We start from the raw sequence: 19,144 nt of genomic DNA, 5'->3' as shown, positions 1-19,144 counted from the left end.
TACAATTCAGTGATTAATGATTATGTGCTCAGTACCATACTCAGCATTTTGGTCCTCTTCCTGTTTTTCAAAATGTCCCTCTTGCCCCTGCCACTCCCTTTTCTTGGCATCACCCAGTTTCCCACATGTAACTTTAAGAGTCTCTCCATGCTTCATTTTCAAGGACCTGGCTCCTTTCTTCACAGTGAGTAATAGGAGTTGGTCCTTGGGGGCTGAGGAGAGAGGGACAAGTAGCTCTGAATAGCGCCTCAGAAGCTAACATGGCAAAAGAGGAATGTGTGGGTAAGTAACAAAGTAAAGACAACTGTAGAGTATTTTATTTCTATTCAGGATTTAAATAACACCTTTGTCATCAAAGTAGCTATGTCAGCATCAATGACCTGCTGATTATAAAATTTATCCTTGGCAGAGAGAAAGAGAATTAACCTTTAATGAATAATTGCCATCTGCCAGCACTGTGTAAGGCTAGTGATTCTCAGTATTTTAATCATCAAGGATTCCTCTGAGATTCTTGTAGAAGTTATGAATCTCTCCCCTAGAAAAATGCAAATGTACACAAAATTTTACATAGAATTACAGGGGCAAACCATTGTCCTGAAGCATAATCACAGACCTTAGATTAAAATCCTCCGTGCGAGATCCTTGTTATTGAGATGGATACCATTCTCCCCACCTTACAGATGAGGGGACAGGAGATTCAGGGACATACCCAAAGTCACATACCTAATAAATCACAGCCACAGGCCGGGTACAGTGGCTCACGCCTGTAATCCCAGCACTTCGGGAGGCTGAGGCGGGGAAAATCACTTGAGTCCAGGAGTTCAAGACCAGCCTGGCCAACATGGCAAAACCCCTTCTCTACAAAAAATACAAAATTAGCTGGGTGTGGTGGCACGCACCGGTAGCCCCAGCCACTTGGGAGGCTGAGGTGGGAGGATCACCTGAGCCTCAAAGGTGGAGGATGCAGTGAGCCAAGATCACACCACTACACTTCAGCCTGGGTGACAGAGTAAGATGCTATCTCCAAAAAAAAAAAAAAGCAGCAGCTATAGACTGAATGTTTGTATTCCCACAAATTACTTTTGAAACCTAATCTCCAATGTGATGATATTCGGAGGTAGGGTCTTTGGGAGGAGGGGTCTTTGGGAGTGTCTTTGGCAGGGCCCTCATGAATAGGATTAGTGCTCCTCTAAAAGCTCCAGAAAGATCCCTCATCCCTTCCACCATGTGAGGTGACAGTGAAGACGGCTGTCTGTGAACCAGGGAGTGCACCCTCAGCAGACACCCAATCTGCTGGCGCCATGTTCTTGGACTCCCCAGACTGCAGAACTGTAAGACGCACATTTTTTATGTTGAGAAGCCACCTAGTCTATGGTGTTCTGTTAAAGCAGCCCAAGCCCACTAAGACAGCAGCAGGAACATTTCAACCTGAGCTGTCTAAACACACCTTCCTGCCTCAAATGAAAACCTCATCTAGGTTTTCCTGTTATTGTAACCATCACTCCTTATTTTTTAAATGAAGAAATAAAAATGTGAGAAACTGAAACCCATGTGAAGCATTCTAGACTCAGTCATGGGAAATTAGAAAGCTCAGGATCCTGGAGGCTCCAAATCACACTTCTTATCAGCCAAAAACCCCGCTCCTCCCGAACCCACCCACCCAGCTAAAAACAAGCCAAAGAGGAGCCTTTCTAGAGGCTTCACTTTCCTCAGAACAAGAGAAAAGCTCTCTTCAAAATCAGCAGTCAAAATGTGAACTAATAGACCAGTCAAACCTCTGGATATGAAACAAAACAATTTTAATTTCAGAATATTACAAGAATATAAAAGAAAGACAATGCATAGGATCGTTTCTTTACAATTACACACATATAGTCAAATAAGAATGAAAACTTTAAACAAAACAGTTAAGAAACCTTGTTTCTCTTGTTGAGCAAGCTCAGGGATAGGACAAAGACAACCCTTGCTCTGCAGAAAGAACCCTGGGGTGAGGGACTATTTCCCCCCACAGGTTCTATCTGTCCCCAGACATGGCCAGGGGAGGGCTCCATGGCTCTTTAGCATAGGCTATGGCCTCACACACTCCAGTCTCCATGGTAACCCAAGCACTCAGGCTATTATGTCCCACATCTCCTCGCTGGCCTGCTTCTGTCAACTCTATGCTGGTAGAAGATCTTAGCATTAGCTGTCTAGGGAAGCTAACTTCCTACAGTGAGTTTTAGTTGAGTTAATCACCACTGGTGTAAAAAGCCTGTGCATCTTAGGAACCCAAATCTTCCCCGAATTCTAGACAAGCCCACGAAATGCTAGTATCTAGGTTTAGATCTAGGTCCTATCTTCTGTTTGAAGGTTTCAGGGTAAAGGAGGGCAGAGATAAGGTTCTCTCCTGGGGAAAGGAGTTCTACAGAAAAATGACCTCAGAATGGGGGCCATTAGCCTCAAGCATCTGTATGAGGCCTTGTAGGAAAGAAGACAGAGTCTAGAGACATCTATTTCTAAAAATCACCCAGTTGCATGGCCAGTCACGGTGGGGCACGTTCCCAATGACCACAGGTTCTCCTAGAAGGCAGTATTTTCAACTGTATGCTAACACAGGCTCCTGTGAGGGAAGCTGAACAGAAACATTCCTACTCAGGAGGAGAGAATGGCTCTGTTCTGACACTCTAGGATCGACTGTTCTGTTCTATGTTAACAGAACAGACCTCTGGAGCACCCAGGTGTCACTGTAGTCAACAGCCCTCCACTAGCCCATTTCCCAAGGGCGTTCCCTTATCCTTCCTGAATGACTCTGGAAGGACATTCTGGGTAAAGAACTTTCTTTTGTGGAGGATCAGCTGTAGTTTTGGTTACAATTCATTACCTGCTCCTATTTTGGCACTCAGGAAGAGTCAGTATCTCCTGATGCTCTTTCACTGCTGACACCACATTCATTGGTCCCAATGCAAAAGTTTATCATTGTAAAAGGTGATAAACTCCAACACCTACGGTTCTCACCAGTTCAGTCAGTGGGGTTCACACAGTACAGTCTGGACCAGGAAGGTGGCCTACAGTTTAATATGTGTATCCTGGCACAAACACAACGCCCCATATTGACACCACATCAAAGCCCATCACAGGTGACCCCAGAAAGAAATGAAGTTGTAAAAACCACAAGAAGAGGCACTCTCAAAGAGATTGTTCCAACATGAAAAACAAACACAATGAAATGGATTCAAAAACAATCTTATAGATTAAAAAACTCTGTTAAATACTGGCTCAAAAACAATACCTGCCCACCAAATCAGAAGGGAGACAGCAGCTTCTGTGGCAAATGATAAAAGGGATTTTGTCTGTGTTTTCTGTAAGATTCCACAGGATTAGAATAGTTACATATTACAAGGTAGAAGGTTATGCTGCTTACTCCTCAAATTTGGATTCTAAGTCAATCACAGCTTCTATTAAGAAAAATGACCTATAAACCCCTAAAGCAAGGGAAAACATCCTCAATAAATAAACAAAACACACACACAAACTACCCAAGGAGACCAGCTATATAAACGCATGTGCATGTGATAAATATCTCTCTCGCGACCCTCACCCCAGAACACAACCCTTGCTTTCTGATTCCATTCACCCAAAGAGCATCTACATCCGTCTCAATCTCAGCTACTTCCCTTAAATAGAACCAAAAACTAACACAATGACAAGGAGCTATCAGGTCACCACTCTGCTCCCTCTACCTGATGCCAGCCCTGTTGAACAGACCACAGCACCACTTCAGGATGAAGCACATCTAAACAAATAAAGGAAAGAAGGAAGAGTTAAGGAAGAACACCATTTCAATTTGGTGATACCAAAAGGGTTTTCTGTTTGAATTAACTGCTATCTGGTGTAAGGGATTTCATTTTCTTAATAAGAAAAAAAAGTCAAATATTTAATAGAAACCTACGCAAATGAATTTGCTAATATGCGTTTTTAAAAATGACATAAAACTACTCTAGAGAAAGGGGCTTCTAAGCAGTTTTGTTTTCCTAACCATCTATTGTTCACACTCTATTAAGCTGGAAGACCAAATTTTACATTTTTCTCCACTATTGCTGTTACAGCAGCAAAAGCAGCAGAAAGGCTGGCAGAGAGGGCTGCCAGCTGGGCACAAGACCAAACGCTGCTCCCCCAGAGTCATCTTTCATTTCGGCAATGGTGCAGCATATTCAACAGTTTAGAAATAGGTCAGTAAACCACATTTTGTGGGGCAACTGCTTCCCCATAGTGGCCTGACTCGGCTCCAACCCACAGGGTGAGAAGGGTTATAGAGCTCCACAGAGCCAGGCACAAACCTGAGCATTCTCCCCTGCCACGTGCTGCTCTCTGGGCAGACACCAGTTCATACTAGGTCGAAGCCATGCCACTGCTCCATCCAACATATGTGAACACACCAAGTCCAAAAACCAGAAGCTCTGGCCCCATCTCCAAATTACCACCTGTGCCCCTTCTGACAAGGAGAGGGCGGCACAGTAATACTCCTTGAACACTGGTGATAAGCCACAGTTGCTTCCAAATAAGAACATTCTCTCCTTTAAATCGTGTCAACCCTGCAGAGGCTGCTGCTGGCTTCTTTTTTTGGATTCTAACTCATTCTCAGGAGACGGTCTAGCCTGCACCCTGAGAGGGTGCAATATAATCCCACCCATGAAGACTCATCCTGGGACATAAAGGCAGCCAGCCCCTCCTAGGCACACTCCAGAGCTTCCCCCACATACAAATATTTTAGCAAACTTCTACTATGCTGTCAGTGACTTTTCTTGAGTCACAGTGATTTGGTTCAGAAGTATTACGTTGGCACCAGAGATGTTTTAGTCAAGAGGAAATTGAATGGGTAACAAGTTCAGCAAAACACAATTATTATGACATCACTGAGGAAAGGGAAAGAGAAAGAGATGGACAAGGGAGGGAGAAATGGATGGAAAGAAGGAAGGAAAAGAGTTTAATAATTAAGATTTGTTAAAATATTGTATCATTCTGAATTCTCTTTTTCAATACTGCAGGTCAAATACTCTGGTGTCAGACCCAAGAAATAATGTCCAGAAAAGCTATAAATTCTTTGGACACAAATTAGGTATTGAGGAATACAGCCTCATAAGATAAAGAGTTTTCCCAGCGCTCAAAGTGAAAACAAGGGAAAGGCATCTAGCTTAGAGCCCATCCAAAAACATGGCTTTTAAAACAAAGAAATAAACAAAAACAACCAAATACCCAACACTATCAAAACAGAGAAAAACCCAAAATATCCATTAAAAATAACATCAAGCCACTAGGACTGACAGTGCTTTTTCAAAAATTACTGGCAGTTGAGCACACATCTCATATTTTTTTCAAAAGTGGAATCTGCCTACATTGAATGAGCACTGAAGCCCACCTTACTGTGCTATATAAGCTGGTTGGACAGTTAGTGGTTCCCCCATAATATTAAAAGAGAGAGAGAGAGCCTAAGCACTCTCTCAGAAGGCACAGCTTACAAACATCATCCAGTGAGTGGGATTAGAGGTATCAGTTGGGTCACGGTATTAGTTGGCCTTGACAATTCAAAATGCAGCAAGCAAGCTGCAAGTCCAAGATTTGCTGTGGGCAGGAGTAACACCTTGTCCACTAAAGAGAAAATTCTGCATGGACCATAGGAGACAACTCTGGATCCTTCAGAGAAATCCTAGGTTGAAGAAAAAACAAGAGCATTAGACATGTTCTTAAATATTTCTTTTTGCAAACATCCCATTCAGAAGCCACAGGGTCTACACTTAGTATCTTCTCCAAACTGAGGGCTAATGAGTTTAATTAAGAATTTGTGACTCTGCCAAATAAACATCTGCCTGACATAATCTCGTTCATTAAATCATCTTAATGGCTATAACAGCTAAGAATAAGTGCATATTTTGTGCTGCTCTAAGTTATTTATGTACATTATTTATCCTCACAATAACCAGTATATGATGTACTACTCCCACCATTTTACAGAGGAAGAATCCACAGCCTACACAGTTCACTTGCCCGAGGACTAATAGCTATCAAGCAGCAAAACTGGGAATGGAACCCAAGCCCAGCTGAATGCAGAACTCATGCTCCTACTACCACTACCCCTCTCAACAGTGAATGTTTACTAAAAGTCAACTCAGCACAAGGCACTGTCATTTTTCAGAGGAAGAGAAGAACAGGAGACAGAAGGCCACAAATACACTAAGTCTGACGTTTGTCTTCTAGAAGAGAAACTAGTTACAGAGATAAGACAACACATGTGAAGTAAATATAGTAAATCATACTGTCAATATTTTTGTAGCATTAATAAGTTCAAAGGAAAAAATATTATATCTAGCTGCATTAGCCAGAGAAAGTTTCAAAGAGGAGGTGAGATTTAGGCTAGACTTTGAAGAATGGGTAAGATTTTGACTACTGAAACTAATGGCCATTAATAAGTAGGTGCTAAATCAGTAGTTCTCATGTGAAGGTGACTTTGCCTTCTCACCCCCATGGGACATTTGGCAATGCCTAGAAGCACTTTTACTTATCACAACGGGGGGAAGAATGCTCCCAGCATCTACAGAGTAGAGGCCAGGAAGGCTGCTCATCATACAATGCATATGGCAGCTCCCGCCACAAAGCATTATCTGAACCAACATGTCAGTAGTGCGCCAAGGTTGAGAAATCCTGTATTAAATAAAAGTCTTTTTGGATTATGTTGTTGATCATAGTAATAAAATGTCATTATCTTCTTCAAAGAATATTTTCCTTTATTATAAACATCACTATCAAAAACTCTGGGGTTGTGTATTCATTGTTGTGTAAAAGAAATATATGGCAGGCACCTGGATCTGTGGGCTTGGAGACTGCCAACGTCTGAAGAGAGTTCAGACCTGGAGTTGCCAGGCTGGAAGTAGTTATCACAAAGAGAGCAGAGCTGAGCAGTGGAAGGAGACCAAGCTGCAAAGAGGCAGGAGAAGCAAGAGCAGAAAAGAGCAGAGAACTTAAGATAGAGTGTTGAAAAAAATAAAGATGTAGTGGAATAGGCAAACAACAGTAAGCCACTGCAGACAAGGAAAAGAATTAAAGAGGAAGAAGGAGAAAGAGAATAATATAGCATCATAATACCAGGAAGGCATTTCCAGAGAGAGGAAGTGACCAGGAGACAGTAAAGTGAAAGTGCCATTGCCTGATCCAATTGAGGGCCATTCGTTATCTTGACTTCTATGAACTACTAACATTTTTGAGAATCTAATTAGAACTATATATTCTCTCCCCCAGAAAAACACACATATATACCTACATAAAAGATTCCATCAACAATACCGAGAACTTTATTAGACCATTTAGGAAGTCCACAGATGACAAGGTCAAGAATCCCTGCTCTAAAGCTTACTGGTGAAATATTAAACTGGTTTTTAAAAAATGTCTTTATTTCCAAGGTAGAGTTGTCAATACAGAAAGATATTATTTCCAGATGTCTTTCAAAAATGAAAGCAACAAAAGGTGTAACTGATACAAAACAATGTAGCCTTCAAAAATAACTTATGCTTGGTTTTGATTCACGGACATACAGAAATATTTAGACACAAAAAACTCAAACACCCATCTTGTCTCAATTAGACAGCCCAGCATAGAAGACAGAAGCAAGCAGGAAAGAAAAGAGAGTTTAGATAATTCATTCAAGGATAAGTAAGAAGAATATACTGAAATCTAATTTTCCAGAAAAGAATTTATCCAAAAGGATTAGGCTTTTGTTCTCTTTCTATTGCTGATGTCTCAAATAGTAATTATGCTCATGTCCCAGCGATAAAACGATCATGTCAAACCAGACTCACTTCAGCTGCCACATGAGCCTTATATAACAAGACCAGGTTTCAGCCCGTTTTCTATAGTAACAACTATAACCACTTGTTAATGCTTTAACAATGACAATGTGCTGCCAAAACATTATTTCAATTGAGCCTCATAATAAATTAATAAATCTATGAAGTAGATGTAACTTTTATCCTCATTTTCAGAGGAGAAAACTTGAATTCAGAGAGAATGAGTGGTTTTCCTGGGTCAGAGGAATGATAACTCCCATCAGGACTAACCACAAATCTCACAGCCTTTCCACTGGCCCACTTGGCTCCTTCAGAGGAAGGCACAGCAGCCTTTTACCAGAAGAGCCTGGGACTATCAGCAGTCCCAGCATTAAACAGTCCTCTTTGTCCTAAATAGCCCCCAAAATATGCTGTACGATATGACGTCCAGGATTCTTAGGCACGAGCTGTTGATCTGGAAAGCTTCACTAATTAGGGCTAGCCTACACAGAAAAGGAACCTAACTATTCCATAAGCATGCTCCCAGCACTGTTGAACTTGGTTCCACAAATCCATTTACACTTGTTTTTAATTTGCTTCGCAAGTATTCTTAAGGTATTTTCCCCATGTGTCCTGTCTGTACAAGAACACAGGGACCATGTAGGTCTGTGTTCACAGCTCTACCCCTTAGCACCCAAGACAATGCTGAGTGGATGGTTCAATAACCACCTGGGGTATGAACTCAAGGGCAAGGATGTGGTCTTGCAATTTTTATGTCACTTCTGACTACAAATGTACTATCCTGGGAATTCAAACAAATGCTACTGACTACATGCAGAAAGGAATTACATTTAGTAAGAACAGAGAGTAAGTACAATTAGTACCTTTTTTCCCCTCTTTCTTCCCTTCAGACCACTTCAATCTTGTTGGTGTCATCGTGACAGCTGGAGAGCCAGAAAATAACTGTAATAAGAAAATTGTACAGTGGTTTCAATGTTCTAATGGCATTCCTATAGAGAGACTTTACTAAATGAATTATTTGTTTAATTTCAATGTGAAGAGTTTTTCTGAGACTGACATATTTATATCTCATTAATCTTAACTGATTTACTGCTGGCTTAATGAAGTAGGCATGCCTAGGATATCTTGAAGCACCACCCCACAGGTAATGTAGACCTCAAATGTCACCTGTCACCTGTGGCTCAAGTGTCACCTGTCACCTGTGGAATCTCCCAGTAAGAACTAACTGCTTCCTCCAGCACTTGTTTAAGGAGCTATTGTACTGTATTACTCATCTGCTTGTGACTAGTGATATCCTTCTTGAACTCAAAATGTGTGTTTGTTGAATGAATCAATGAAAACCAACAGAAAGAAGGTAGCATAAATGAAAGGACTGAGAAAAAGCCATTTGAATGGCCCAAAGAAATACAGAAAAACAGATGACAGTATATCAATTTTCCTCTTTTCTACAAATATATACACACAGACAGTCAGTCCAAAGAACAGTGTCTTACTGAGTTCCTATTTTCTTTGCTGGCTCCCTTCAATTCACCAATGGCCACAGATTCTGGAGTGGGGTTCCTCTTTTTCTTTTCTGACATCATCTGATTTCCCAGGACCTTCCGCTGATTTAAGAACAGAAAACATTTGATTTATAAACACCTACTGTATCAATAGTGGTGAAGGCTAGGATAGCTTTCAAAACTGTATACTAGCCTTCAAAACTGTAATGTCCTTGGGTTAAAAAAATCTCAGCATTCTGATAACTCTGTATGGACCCTCTCAGGCCATCTTACACAAGAGAGGCCAAAGTATGTTACCAAAAAAACCCCAAATCATTACTTTTGTTTAAGTGATCACTTTTCTTCCACATTTAAAAGGGCTGAAAGGTTAGAAGCAACTTTATAGTGGATTTAAACAAGCTAATATAGGTCAATTACAGTGTGCTTCTGAGACCAGTTAACTCACAATATAGAAACATCAGTTACTCATCATATAATTTTTTCTCCAAAGATGTGCTGTCTCTCACAACTATTTAAAAAGTCCCTCCCCCTACTCACCACTAAGGGATACTTAGGCTGGTTCTTCTCTAAGGCACTTCTTCCTCCCTGTCATTTACTCACACAGGACTGGAACATTTGGAGACATTCTATAAGAGTTCTTAATATAGCGACAAGAAGGTAGAGGCCTTCTTAAGGGGGTCACATGACTATACTGACATTCAGAGCAAGACTAAAAGCTCTTTCATCTCTGAACAGCTTAGAAATGATGTAGTTTACATAACCGCCAACAGTGACAATTCTACCATCTTTGGAGAAATCTTTCTTTTTTTCCCTTAGAGAATAAATTTGAATTCCAAAAAAAGAACATATCAAAACTAGAACATTAAACCCTACATTATAAATATCAGCAGCAATATTCAGCACATTCTGATTTAATAAATAATTTACATGAGAGGAGTTCTACAGGAAAAATCTCTAGCCAAAAAAGGGATCGAGATAGGCTAGATGGTCAATTATACCTTGATAAGGCTGAGGGAAAACACAAGTTAAAAATAATATTTTAGGCCAGGAGCGGTGGCTCACACCTATAATCTCAGCACTTTGGGAGGCTGAGGCGGGTGAATCACTTGAGACCAGGAGTTTAAGACCAGCCTGGCCAACATGGTGAAATACTGTCTCTACTAAAAATACAAAAATTAATTGGGCATAGTGGTGCATGCCTGTAATCCCAGCTACTCGGGAGGCTGAGGCATGAGAATCACTTGAACCCGGGAAGCGGAAGTTGCAGTGAGCTGAGATCATGCTACTGCACTCCAGCCTGTGCAACACAGTGAGACTGTGTCTCACAAAAAAAAAAAAGACTAACACATAGAGAAACATTTATCTGACTATAACCTTTCTGATTATCAATCATCTCTATTACAGGGAAGTCAGAGGGAATGATAGATTCTTCCAAATGAGAAGAAAAAAATGAGAATAAACTAAGGATGTTCATTTTACTAGCCCTGAATAAGCAGGTAAATGCACTTTTAGGATTCTAGCTAAGAGATTTTTTTTTAATGGGATAAAAGAAACATAACATAAAATGTACTATTTTAATCTTTTTTTTTTTGAGACTGAGTCGTGCTCTGTCACCCACGCTGGAGTGCAGTGGCGCGATCTTGGCTCACTGCAAGCTCTGCCTCCCAGGTTCACGACACTCTCCTGTCTCAGCCTCCCGAGTAGCTAGGACTACAGGCGCCTGCCACCACGCCCGGCTAATTTTTTGTATTTTTAGTAGAGATGGGGTTTCACCGTGTTAGCCAGATGGTCTTGATCTCCTGACGTTGTGATCCACCCACCTCGGCCTCCCAAAGTGCTGGGACTACAGGTGTGAGCCACCGCGCCCGGCCCCTATTTTAACCATGTTTAAGTATACAGTTCAGTGGTATTAAGTATCTTCATAGTGTTGTGCAATCATCACCATCATCCATCTTCAGAACTTTCTCATCCTCCCAAACAGAAATACTGTACCCATTAAATAATATTTCCTCATTCTCTTCATACTCTTAGCTCCCCTGACAACCAACCACCTTCTCTACTTTCTGTCTCTACGAACCTGACTCATAGGTACCCCAGTGGAATCATACAGTATTTTTCCTTTTATGACTGGATTATTTCTCTTAGCATAATGTCTTCAAGATTCATGCATATTGTAGAATATGTCAGAATTTCCTTCCTTTTTAAGGACAAATAATGTTCCATTATCTGTATATCCAAGTTTTGTTATTCATTCATTGGTCAATAGACAGCTGGGTTGCTTCTCCCTTTTGGCTATTGTGAATAATGCTGCTATGAAGACGGGTGTACGAATATTGCCTCAAGACCCTGCTTTCGATTCTTTTGGGTATATACCGGGAGTAGCATTGCTGGATGATAAGGTCATTCTCTTTAAATTTTTTAGGAACTGCAATACTGTTTTCCACAGTAGCTGCTCTATTTTACATTCCTATCAACAGTGCACAGGGATTCCAATTTCTCCACATCCTCATCAACATTTGTTATTTTGTTATTTTTTTTTTATAATAGCCATCCTAGTGGGTGTGAAGTGGTATCTACTTGTGGTTTTGATTTACATTTCCCTAATGATTAGTAATGTTGAACATCTTTTCATGTGCTTCTTGGCCATCTGTACATCTTCTCTGGAGAAATGTCTATTTTATTCCTTTTTTTTTTTTTTTTTTTGGAGATGAAGTCTCGCTCTATCAGCCAGGCAGAAGTACGGTGGCGCAATCTCGGCTTACTGCAACCTCCGCCTCCTGGGTTTAAACGATTCTCCTGCCTCAGCCTCCAGAGCAGCTGGGACTATAGGCACGTGCCAACATGCCCGGCTAATTTTTTGTATTTTTAGTAGAGATGGAGTTTCACCGTGTTAGCCAGAATGGTCTTAATCTCCTGACCTCATGATCCGCCCACCTCAGCCTCCCAAAGTGCTGGGATTACAGGTGTGATCCACCACGCCCGGCCTTTGCCCACTTTTTAATGAGGTTGTTTTTGCTGTGTTGAGTTACAGGAGTTCTTTAGATTATTACGGATATTAACCCCTAATCATATATATGATTTGCAAATATTTTCTCCCAATCCAGGGGTTGCCTTTTCACTCTGTAGATGGCAAAGGAAATTTTGGTGTCAACTAAGCCTAATGTCCTAGAAGCTACTGGCCCCAGGTCAGGATTGAGAGTGAATTCTAGATATCTATAAATTATAACCAGGACCAAAATTACAGTAAGATGAATTTGTAAATGCTAACAGCTGTACCTTAAAAAAAAAAAAAAAATTACAGACACAGTGGCTCACATCTGTAATCTCAGCACTTTAGGGGGCCAAAGCAGGAGGATCGCTTGAGCCCAGAAATTCAAGATCAGCAACACAGGCTGTGCACGGTGACTCACGCCTGTAATCTCAGCACTTTGGGAGGCCGAAGCGGGCAGATTACCTGAGGCCAGGAGTTCAAGACCAGGCTGGCCAACATGGTGAAACCCCGTCTCTACTAAAAATACAAAAAATTAGCCAGGCATGGTAGTGGGCACCTATAATCCCAGCTACTCGGGAGGCTGAGGTGGAAGAATCGCTTGAACCCCAGAGGTAGAGGTTGCAGTGAGCTGAGATCACACCACTGCACGCCAGCCTGAGACACAGAGAGAGACTCTGTCTCGAAACAAAAAAGACCAGCAACACAGCAAGATCCCATCTCTACAAACATTTAAAAATCAGCCAGGCGTGACGGCATGCACTTGTGGTCCCAGCTACTTGGGAGGCTAAAGAAGGAGGATAGCTGGGTGCCCAGGAGATCAAAGCTGCAATAAGCCATGATAGTGCCACTTGTACTTCAGCCTGGGCAACAGAGCAAGACACTGTCTCAAAAATAAAAAAATAAATATTACAAGTTATTTATTTTTAGGGCAAAAATTTTAAATTTTAAACAAAGAGCTCCTTATGTGGCTGGAATTATAGATCTTAATAACAATTTTTAAAAGAAAAGCAGGGCAAAACACCAAAAAATCAAAATAAAACGAAGTCATTATCCTCAGCAAACTAACACAGGAACAGAAAACCAAACACCACATGTTCTCACTTATGAGTAGGAGCTGGCCGGGTGCGGTGGCTCACGCCTATAATCCCAGCACTTTGGAAGGCCAAGGTGGGTGGATCACTTGAGGTCAGGAGTTTGAGACCAGCCTGGCCAACATGATGAAACCCCATCCCTACTAAAAATACAAAAATGAGCCAGTCATGGTGGTGCACGCCTGTAGTCCCAGCTACTTGGGAAACTGAGGCAGGAAAATGGCTTGAAACCAGGAGGCGGAGGCTGCAGTGAGCCGAGATCAAGCCACTGCACTCCAGCCTGGGTGACAGAGAGAGCCTCCATCTAAAAAAAAAAAAAAAAAAAAGTGGAGCTAAACAATGAGAATACATGGACACAGGGAGGGGAACAACACACACTGGGGCCTGTTGGGGGGTGTGGTTGGGGGAGAGAGAGTACTAAGAAAAATAGCTGGCCAGAGGCAATGGCTTATGCCTGTAATCCCAGCAATTTGGGAGGCTGAAGTGGGCGAATCACCTGAGGTCAGGAGTTCCAGACCAGCCTGGCCAACATGGTGAAACCCCTCTCTATTAAAAAGACAAAAATTAGCCGGGTATGGTGGCAGGCATCTGTAATCCCAGCTACTTGGGAAGCTGAGGCAGGAGAATCACTTGAACCCAAGAGGGGGAGGTTGCAGTGAGCCGAGACTGTGTCATTGCACTCCAGCCTGGGTGACAACAGTGAGACTCTGTTTCAAAAAAAATTTTTTTAATAAAAATAGCTGCTAATGCATGCTGGGCTTCATACCTAGGTGATGGGTTGACAGGTGCAGTAAACCACCATGGCACACATTTACCTATATAACAAACTTGCAATCCTGCACATGTATCCAGAACTAAAAATTAAAAAAATAAAATAAATTAAAAAAAGGATACTCAGTGCTTTGGGGGCAGCAATCTCTTCCAAAAAACAAAAAAATAAAAAGAAAAGTAGAAAAGAAAAGCAGTGTATGGTACTAATCTCTCTCCAAGTTAACCAAAACCTTGCCTTAGTTCATGCATGGAAATTTGAACCCCATGATCAAGTTATCTACTGCCACCTGAAGGCAATATTCCTTCACTACAAGTTCCGATAGTCTGAAGACTTGTAAATTTAATCTGCAAACACCACGACAGCAGCAATAACATGGAAGCATATTTTGTATTTGTTTTAAAAACAAGATTTTTACTGAATTTGATACATGGAAGAAAGTACAACTGTTAAAAATATTAAGCTCACAAAAATCTGGGGTATCAAAACTCACTAGTCTATTAGAAAATTCCGTTTTCTAACAGTTTCCCTAGTCTGTCACAACTTCCTCACTTCTCCACAGGTTTACCAAATTGCATTAAAAAGTGTGTAACTTGAAGCAGGTCAGAAAACAAAAGAGGCCGCTTACACTGCTCAGGAATGCAGACTCTGTCCTCAGCCCCAGAAGAAAAGGAAGGACCCTTACTTCTAGTACTCCTCACTTCACAGAGCCCCTTCTCTGATGTGAAACACGGCAAAGCGCTTTGCAATATAAAAGCTTTTCAACATTTTGTCTTCACCCCCTTATAAATTAGTCCTTTATAGGGTCCCCAAAAACAGAAGAAAACTTTTTATGCACAAGAAAAATCACACTGTTACATTTCCTAAAAATCAATGCTGAAAATGACAGCCCAGCACACCTACCTTAATAAGCCCACTGAAGGAGCGTGAACGAGCCCTCTTTTGTACCTGGGAAGCAGAAGGTTCTCGCCCTGGTGTCTGGGTCAATGACTGCTTATTAAACTAAAAGAAAACATAGAGAACATTTTATAAATATTTTCCCATCAAGACACAGCATTCTGTGACAACTAATAGCTAAGTGTAAATAAAAGTCCAGGAAAAACTGAGTCTGTGCATAGATGGATTAGGAGGTCAACAAGCAAATCACAAAGTCAGAAATGATGATGCCAAAAGAATTGGATTCAATTGCTCTGAGGGGCTCTGCACGCCACATTCCTTGAATGTAGAATTACTGTCCCTATTTTACAGACAAAAAAACTGAGACTTGGAGAGTTTATGAAATTTACCCACGATCCTCAGCTGCTAACCAAGACTTTTTTGCAACAAAGCATCTTGGAACCACAGAGTTATTGGCACAATCTAAAACAGTCCCTAATTTAACATAAATTGCATACAGAAATTTTTTAAGTTACTAAAACTCTTTAAATGGACATCTATCATGACTGCCGGCCAACAATATCGTCAGAGGAAATACATCAGAATGCAGACTTGTCAATGCTATCAACATCAGCTCTCTGGAGGTACCTAAAGTGGAAAATGAGAAGACCCAATGCATTGAATAATCTTATTCAGTGCTTTGATTAGCCATTCATTTCCCACTTAAAAAGTAATAATAATATAGCATTTAACTCTTCTACTCTTCTGCCTTTTCTGGTTGTTGTTGTTGGAGACAAGAGTCTCACACTATTGCCCAGGCTGGAGTGCAGTGGCACAATTGCAGCTCACTGCAACCTCCGCCTCCCAGGTTCAAGCAATTCTCATGCCTCAGCCTCACGAATAGCTGGGATTACAGGCATGCGCCACCACACTCAGCTAATTTTTTCTATTTTTAGTAGAGATGGGGTTTCATTGTGTTGGCCAGGCTGATCTCGAACTCCTGACCTCAAGTGATCCGCCCACCTCGGCCTCCCAAAGCGCTAGGATTACAGGCGTGGGCCACCACACCCAGCCTCTTCTGCCTTTTCTAACTATACTTTGAAAATTTCGGAATTGTAAAAATTTGGAAATTTTATCAGTTCGAGTTCTGGAGGTTAAAAATTATTTTTACATAAAACTACCAAGAGGTTCTCAAAGTTAATTATCTCGGCAAGCAGAAAAATTAGCCACGTCTAAAGAGCTAAGCTAGTAAGTATCCCTCCTGAATAAATTGGGACAAGTAAAAATGCATCGTTCCTGATGTTGGCAAGGGTACAGTAAGGTAAATTCTCTCATATCCAACTCGGGGGAGTGTTACCTGGCAAAATGTTCTGGGAGGGTATTTAGCAAGGTGTATCCAGAGCCTTTTTAAAATGCATATTAAAAAGTACACGCCACTAAAAATACAAAAATTAGCCAGGCATGGTGGCGTACATCTGCAGTCTCAGCTACTCAGGAGGCTGCAGTGGGAGGATCATGATCACCTGAGCCCAGGGAGGTTGAGGTTGCAGTGAGCCATGATTGTGCCACTGCACTCCAGCCTAGGCAACAGACTCAGGAAAAAAAAAAAAGTATACACCACACATAAAGAGTTCTTAGCCTGAAAAACTGAATTAGAATCAGATCAAACCTCTAGAAGTAGATCTAACTACCAGTTTATAGCATGAACAGTGGACTGTGAAACATGTTGAATAACATCACAGGAATGCAATCATTAAAATCCAGACTATAGGCCAAGCACAGTGGCTCATGCCTGTAATCTCAGCACTTTGGGAGGCCAAAGCCAGCAGATCACTTGAGCTCAAGAGTTCATGACCAGCCTAGGCAACATGGCGAAACTCTGTCTCTACAAAAAATACAAAAATTAGCCAGGCATGGCGGCACACGCCTGTAGTCCCGGCTACTCAGGAGGCTGAAGTGGGAGGATGGCTTGAACCCAGGAGGCAGAGGTTGCAGTGAGCGGAGATCACGTCATTCCAGTCTAGGCAACATAGCTAGACCTTGTCTCAAAAGAAAAAAAAAAAAAACTCAGTCTATGGAAGACAATATAGTTTCTTCCACAAATAAGTTTCAAATACAATAATGTACCGCATAATGACATTTTGGTCAATGACAGACCACACATATGACAGTAGTCCCATCAGATTATAATGGAGGTGAAAAATTCCTATCACCTAATGACGTCACTGCCGTCCTAACATCACAGCACAATGTGTTACTCAAATGACTGCAGTGATGCCGGAATAAACAAACCTACTGTACGGCTAGCTGTATAAAAGTCTAGTACATACCATTATATATAGTACGTAATTCTTGATAACGATAATAAATGGGCTAGACATGGCAGTTCACACCTGTAATCCCAACACTTTAGGAGGCCGAGACAGGTGGGTCACTTGAGACCAGAAGTTCAAGACCAGCCTGGCCAACAGGGTGAAACCTCATCTCTACTAAAAATACAAAAATTAGCCAGGCGTGGTGGCAGGCGCCTGTAATCCCAGCACTCAGGAGGCTGAGGCAGGAGAATCACTTGAACCCGGGAGGCAGAGGTTGCAGTGAGCCGAGTTCACACCATTGCACTCCAGCCTGGGTGACAGAGCGAGACTCCATCTCCAAAAAAAAAAAAAAACGATAATAAATGTTACTGGTTTATGTATTTACTATACTATACTTTTATCTTTTTTTTTTTTTTTTTTTTTTTGAGACGGAGTCTGGCTCTGTCGCTCAGGCTGGAGTGCAGTGGCCGGATCTCAGCTCACTGCAAGCTCCGCCTCCCGGGTTCACGCCATTCTCCTGGCACAGCCTCCCGAGTAGCTGGGACTACAGGCGCCCGCCACCTCGCCCGGCTAGTTTTTTTTTTTTGTATTTTAGTAGAGACGGGGTTTCACCGTGTTAGCCAAGATGGTCTCGATCTCCTGACCTCGTGATCCGCCCGTCTCGGCCTCCCAAAGTGCTGGGATTACAGGCTTGAGCCACCGCGCCCGGCCTACTTTTATCATTATTTATACTTTTTACCATTATTTTAGAGTGCACTCCTACTTATTTTTTTTTTAAAGTTAACTATAAAACAGCCTCAGGCAGGTCTTTCGGGAGGTATTCTAGAAAAAAGCATTGTTATCATAGGAGATGACAGCTCCATGAGTGTTATTGCCTCTGAAGACCTTCTAGTGGAATAAGATGTAGAGACAGAAGACGGTGATATTAATGATTGTGTGTAGGCCTAGGTTAATGTGTATATTTGTGTCTTCAGTTTTGGGGTTTTTTTATTTTTTAGAGATGGGGTCTTGCTCTGTTGCCCAGGCTGGAGTGCAGTGGGAGGGATCACAGCTCACTGCAGCCTCAAACTCCTAGGCTCAAGTGATTCTTCCTGCTGAGGCTGAGGCCTCCTGAGTAGCAGGACTACAGGCACACACTCACGAGCCCAGTTCACTTTTTTTTATATTTTGTGGATACAAGGTCAATGCTGCCCAGGGTGGTCTTGAACTCCTGGCCTAAAGCAATCCTCCCACTTTGGCCTCCCAAAGTGCTGAGATTACAGGAGTGAGTCACCACGCCCAGGCTGTGTCTTAATTTTTAATTAAAAAGTTTTAAAATTTACAAAAAAATTTAAAAGTTTTTAAAATAGAAAAAAGCTTATAAAGATATAAAGAAAATATTTTGTACAGATGCATAGTGTTTTTGTGTTTTAAGCTAAGTGTTATTACAAGAGTCAGAAAGCTAAAAAAGTTTTAAGTCTGTAAAGCAAAAAAGTTACAGTAAGCTAAAGGTAATTAATTATTGAAGAAAAAAATGTTATGTTTAGTCTAGCCTAAGTGTACAGTGACTATAAAGCCTACAGCCGTGTACAGCAATGTTCTAGGTCTTCACATTCACTCACTACTCACTCACTGACACACCTAGAATAACTTCCAGTCCTGCAAGCTCCATTCATGGTAACTGCCCGATACAGGTATACTATTTTTTACCTTTTATACTATATTTTTACCGTACCTTTCCTATGTTTAGATACACAAATACTTACCATTGTTACAAATGCCTACAGTACTCAATACAGTAACATC

General features: G+C 41.5%; 1 protein-coding gene across 10 annotated transcripts in view; it reads right to left on the bottom strand.

The window, feature by feature from the left end:
- Positions 1–1,782: 1,782 nt before the first annotated feature.
- LOC105478453 (Rho GTPase activating protein 19) overlaps positions 1,783–19,144 on the bottom strand; it is a 79,327-nt gene continuing 61,965 nt past the window's right edge. For 9 of the 10 annotated variants that reach the window (XM_071069368.1, XM_071069365.1, XM_071069369.1 and 6 more), the window contains 4 exons: positions 15,072–15,170; positions 9,308–9,418; positions 8,678–8,756; positions 1,783–5,683 (listed from right to left, as the gene is read on the bottom strand). In XM_071069368.1, coding sequence (XP_070925469.1) covers positions 5,673–5,683; positions 8,678–8,756; positions 9,308–9,418; positions 15,072–15,170 — 300 coding nt within the window. In that variant the 3' untranslated portion in view covers positions 1,783–5,672. The remainder of the gene's footprint in view (positions 5,684–8,677; positions 8,757–9,307; positions 9,419–15,071; positions 15,171–19,144) is intronic. The other variant, XM_071069364.1, reaches the window with a different exon arrangement.

The sequence above is a fragment of the Macaca nemestrina genome, chromosome 9 (assembly GCF_043159975.1).
Source record: "Macaca nemestrina isolate mMacNem1 chromosome 9, mMacNem.hap1, whole genome shotgun sequence".
Classification (NCBI taxonomy): Eukaryota; Metazoa; Chordata; class Mammalia; order Primates; family Cercopithecidae; genus Macaca; species Macaca nemestrina.
This window is presented reverse-complemented; position numbering and strand designations above follow the sequence as displayed.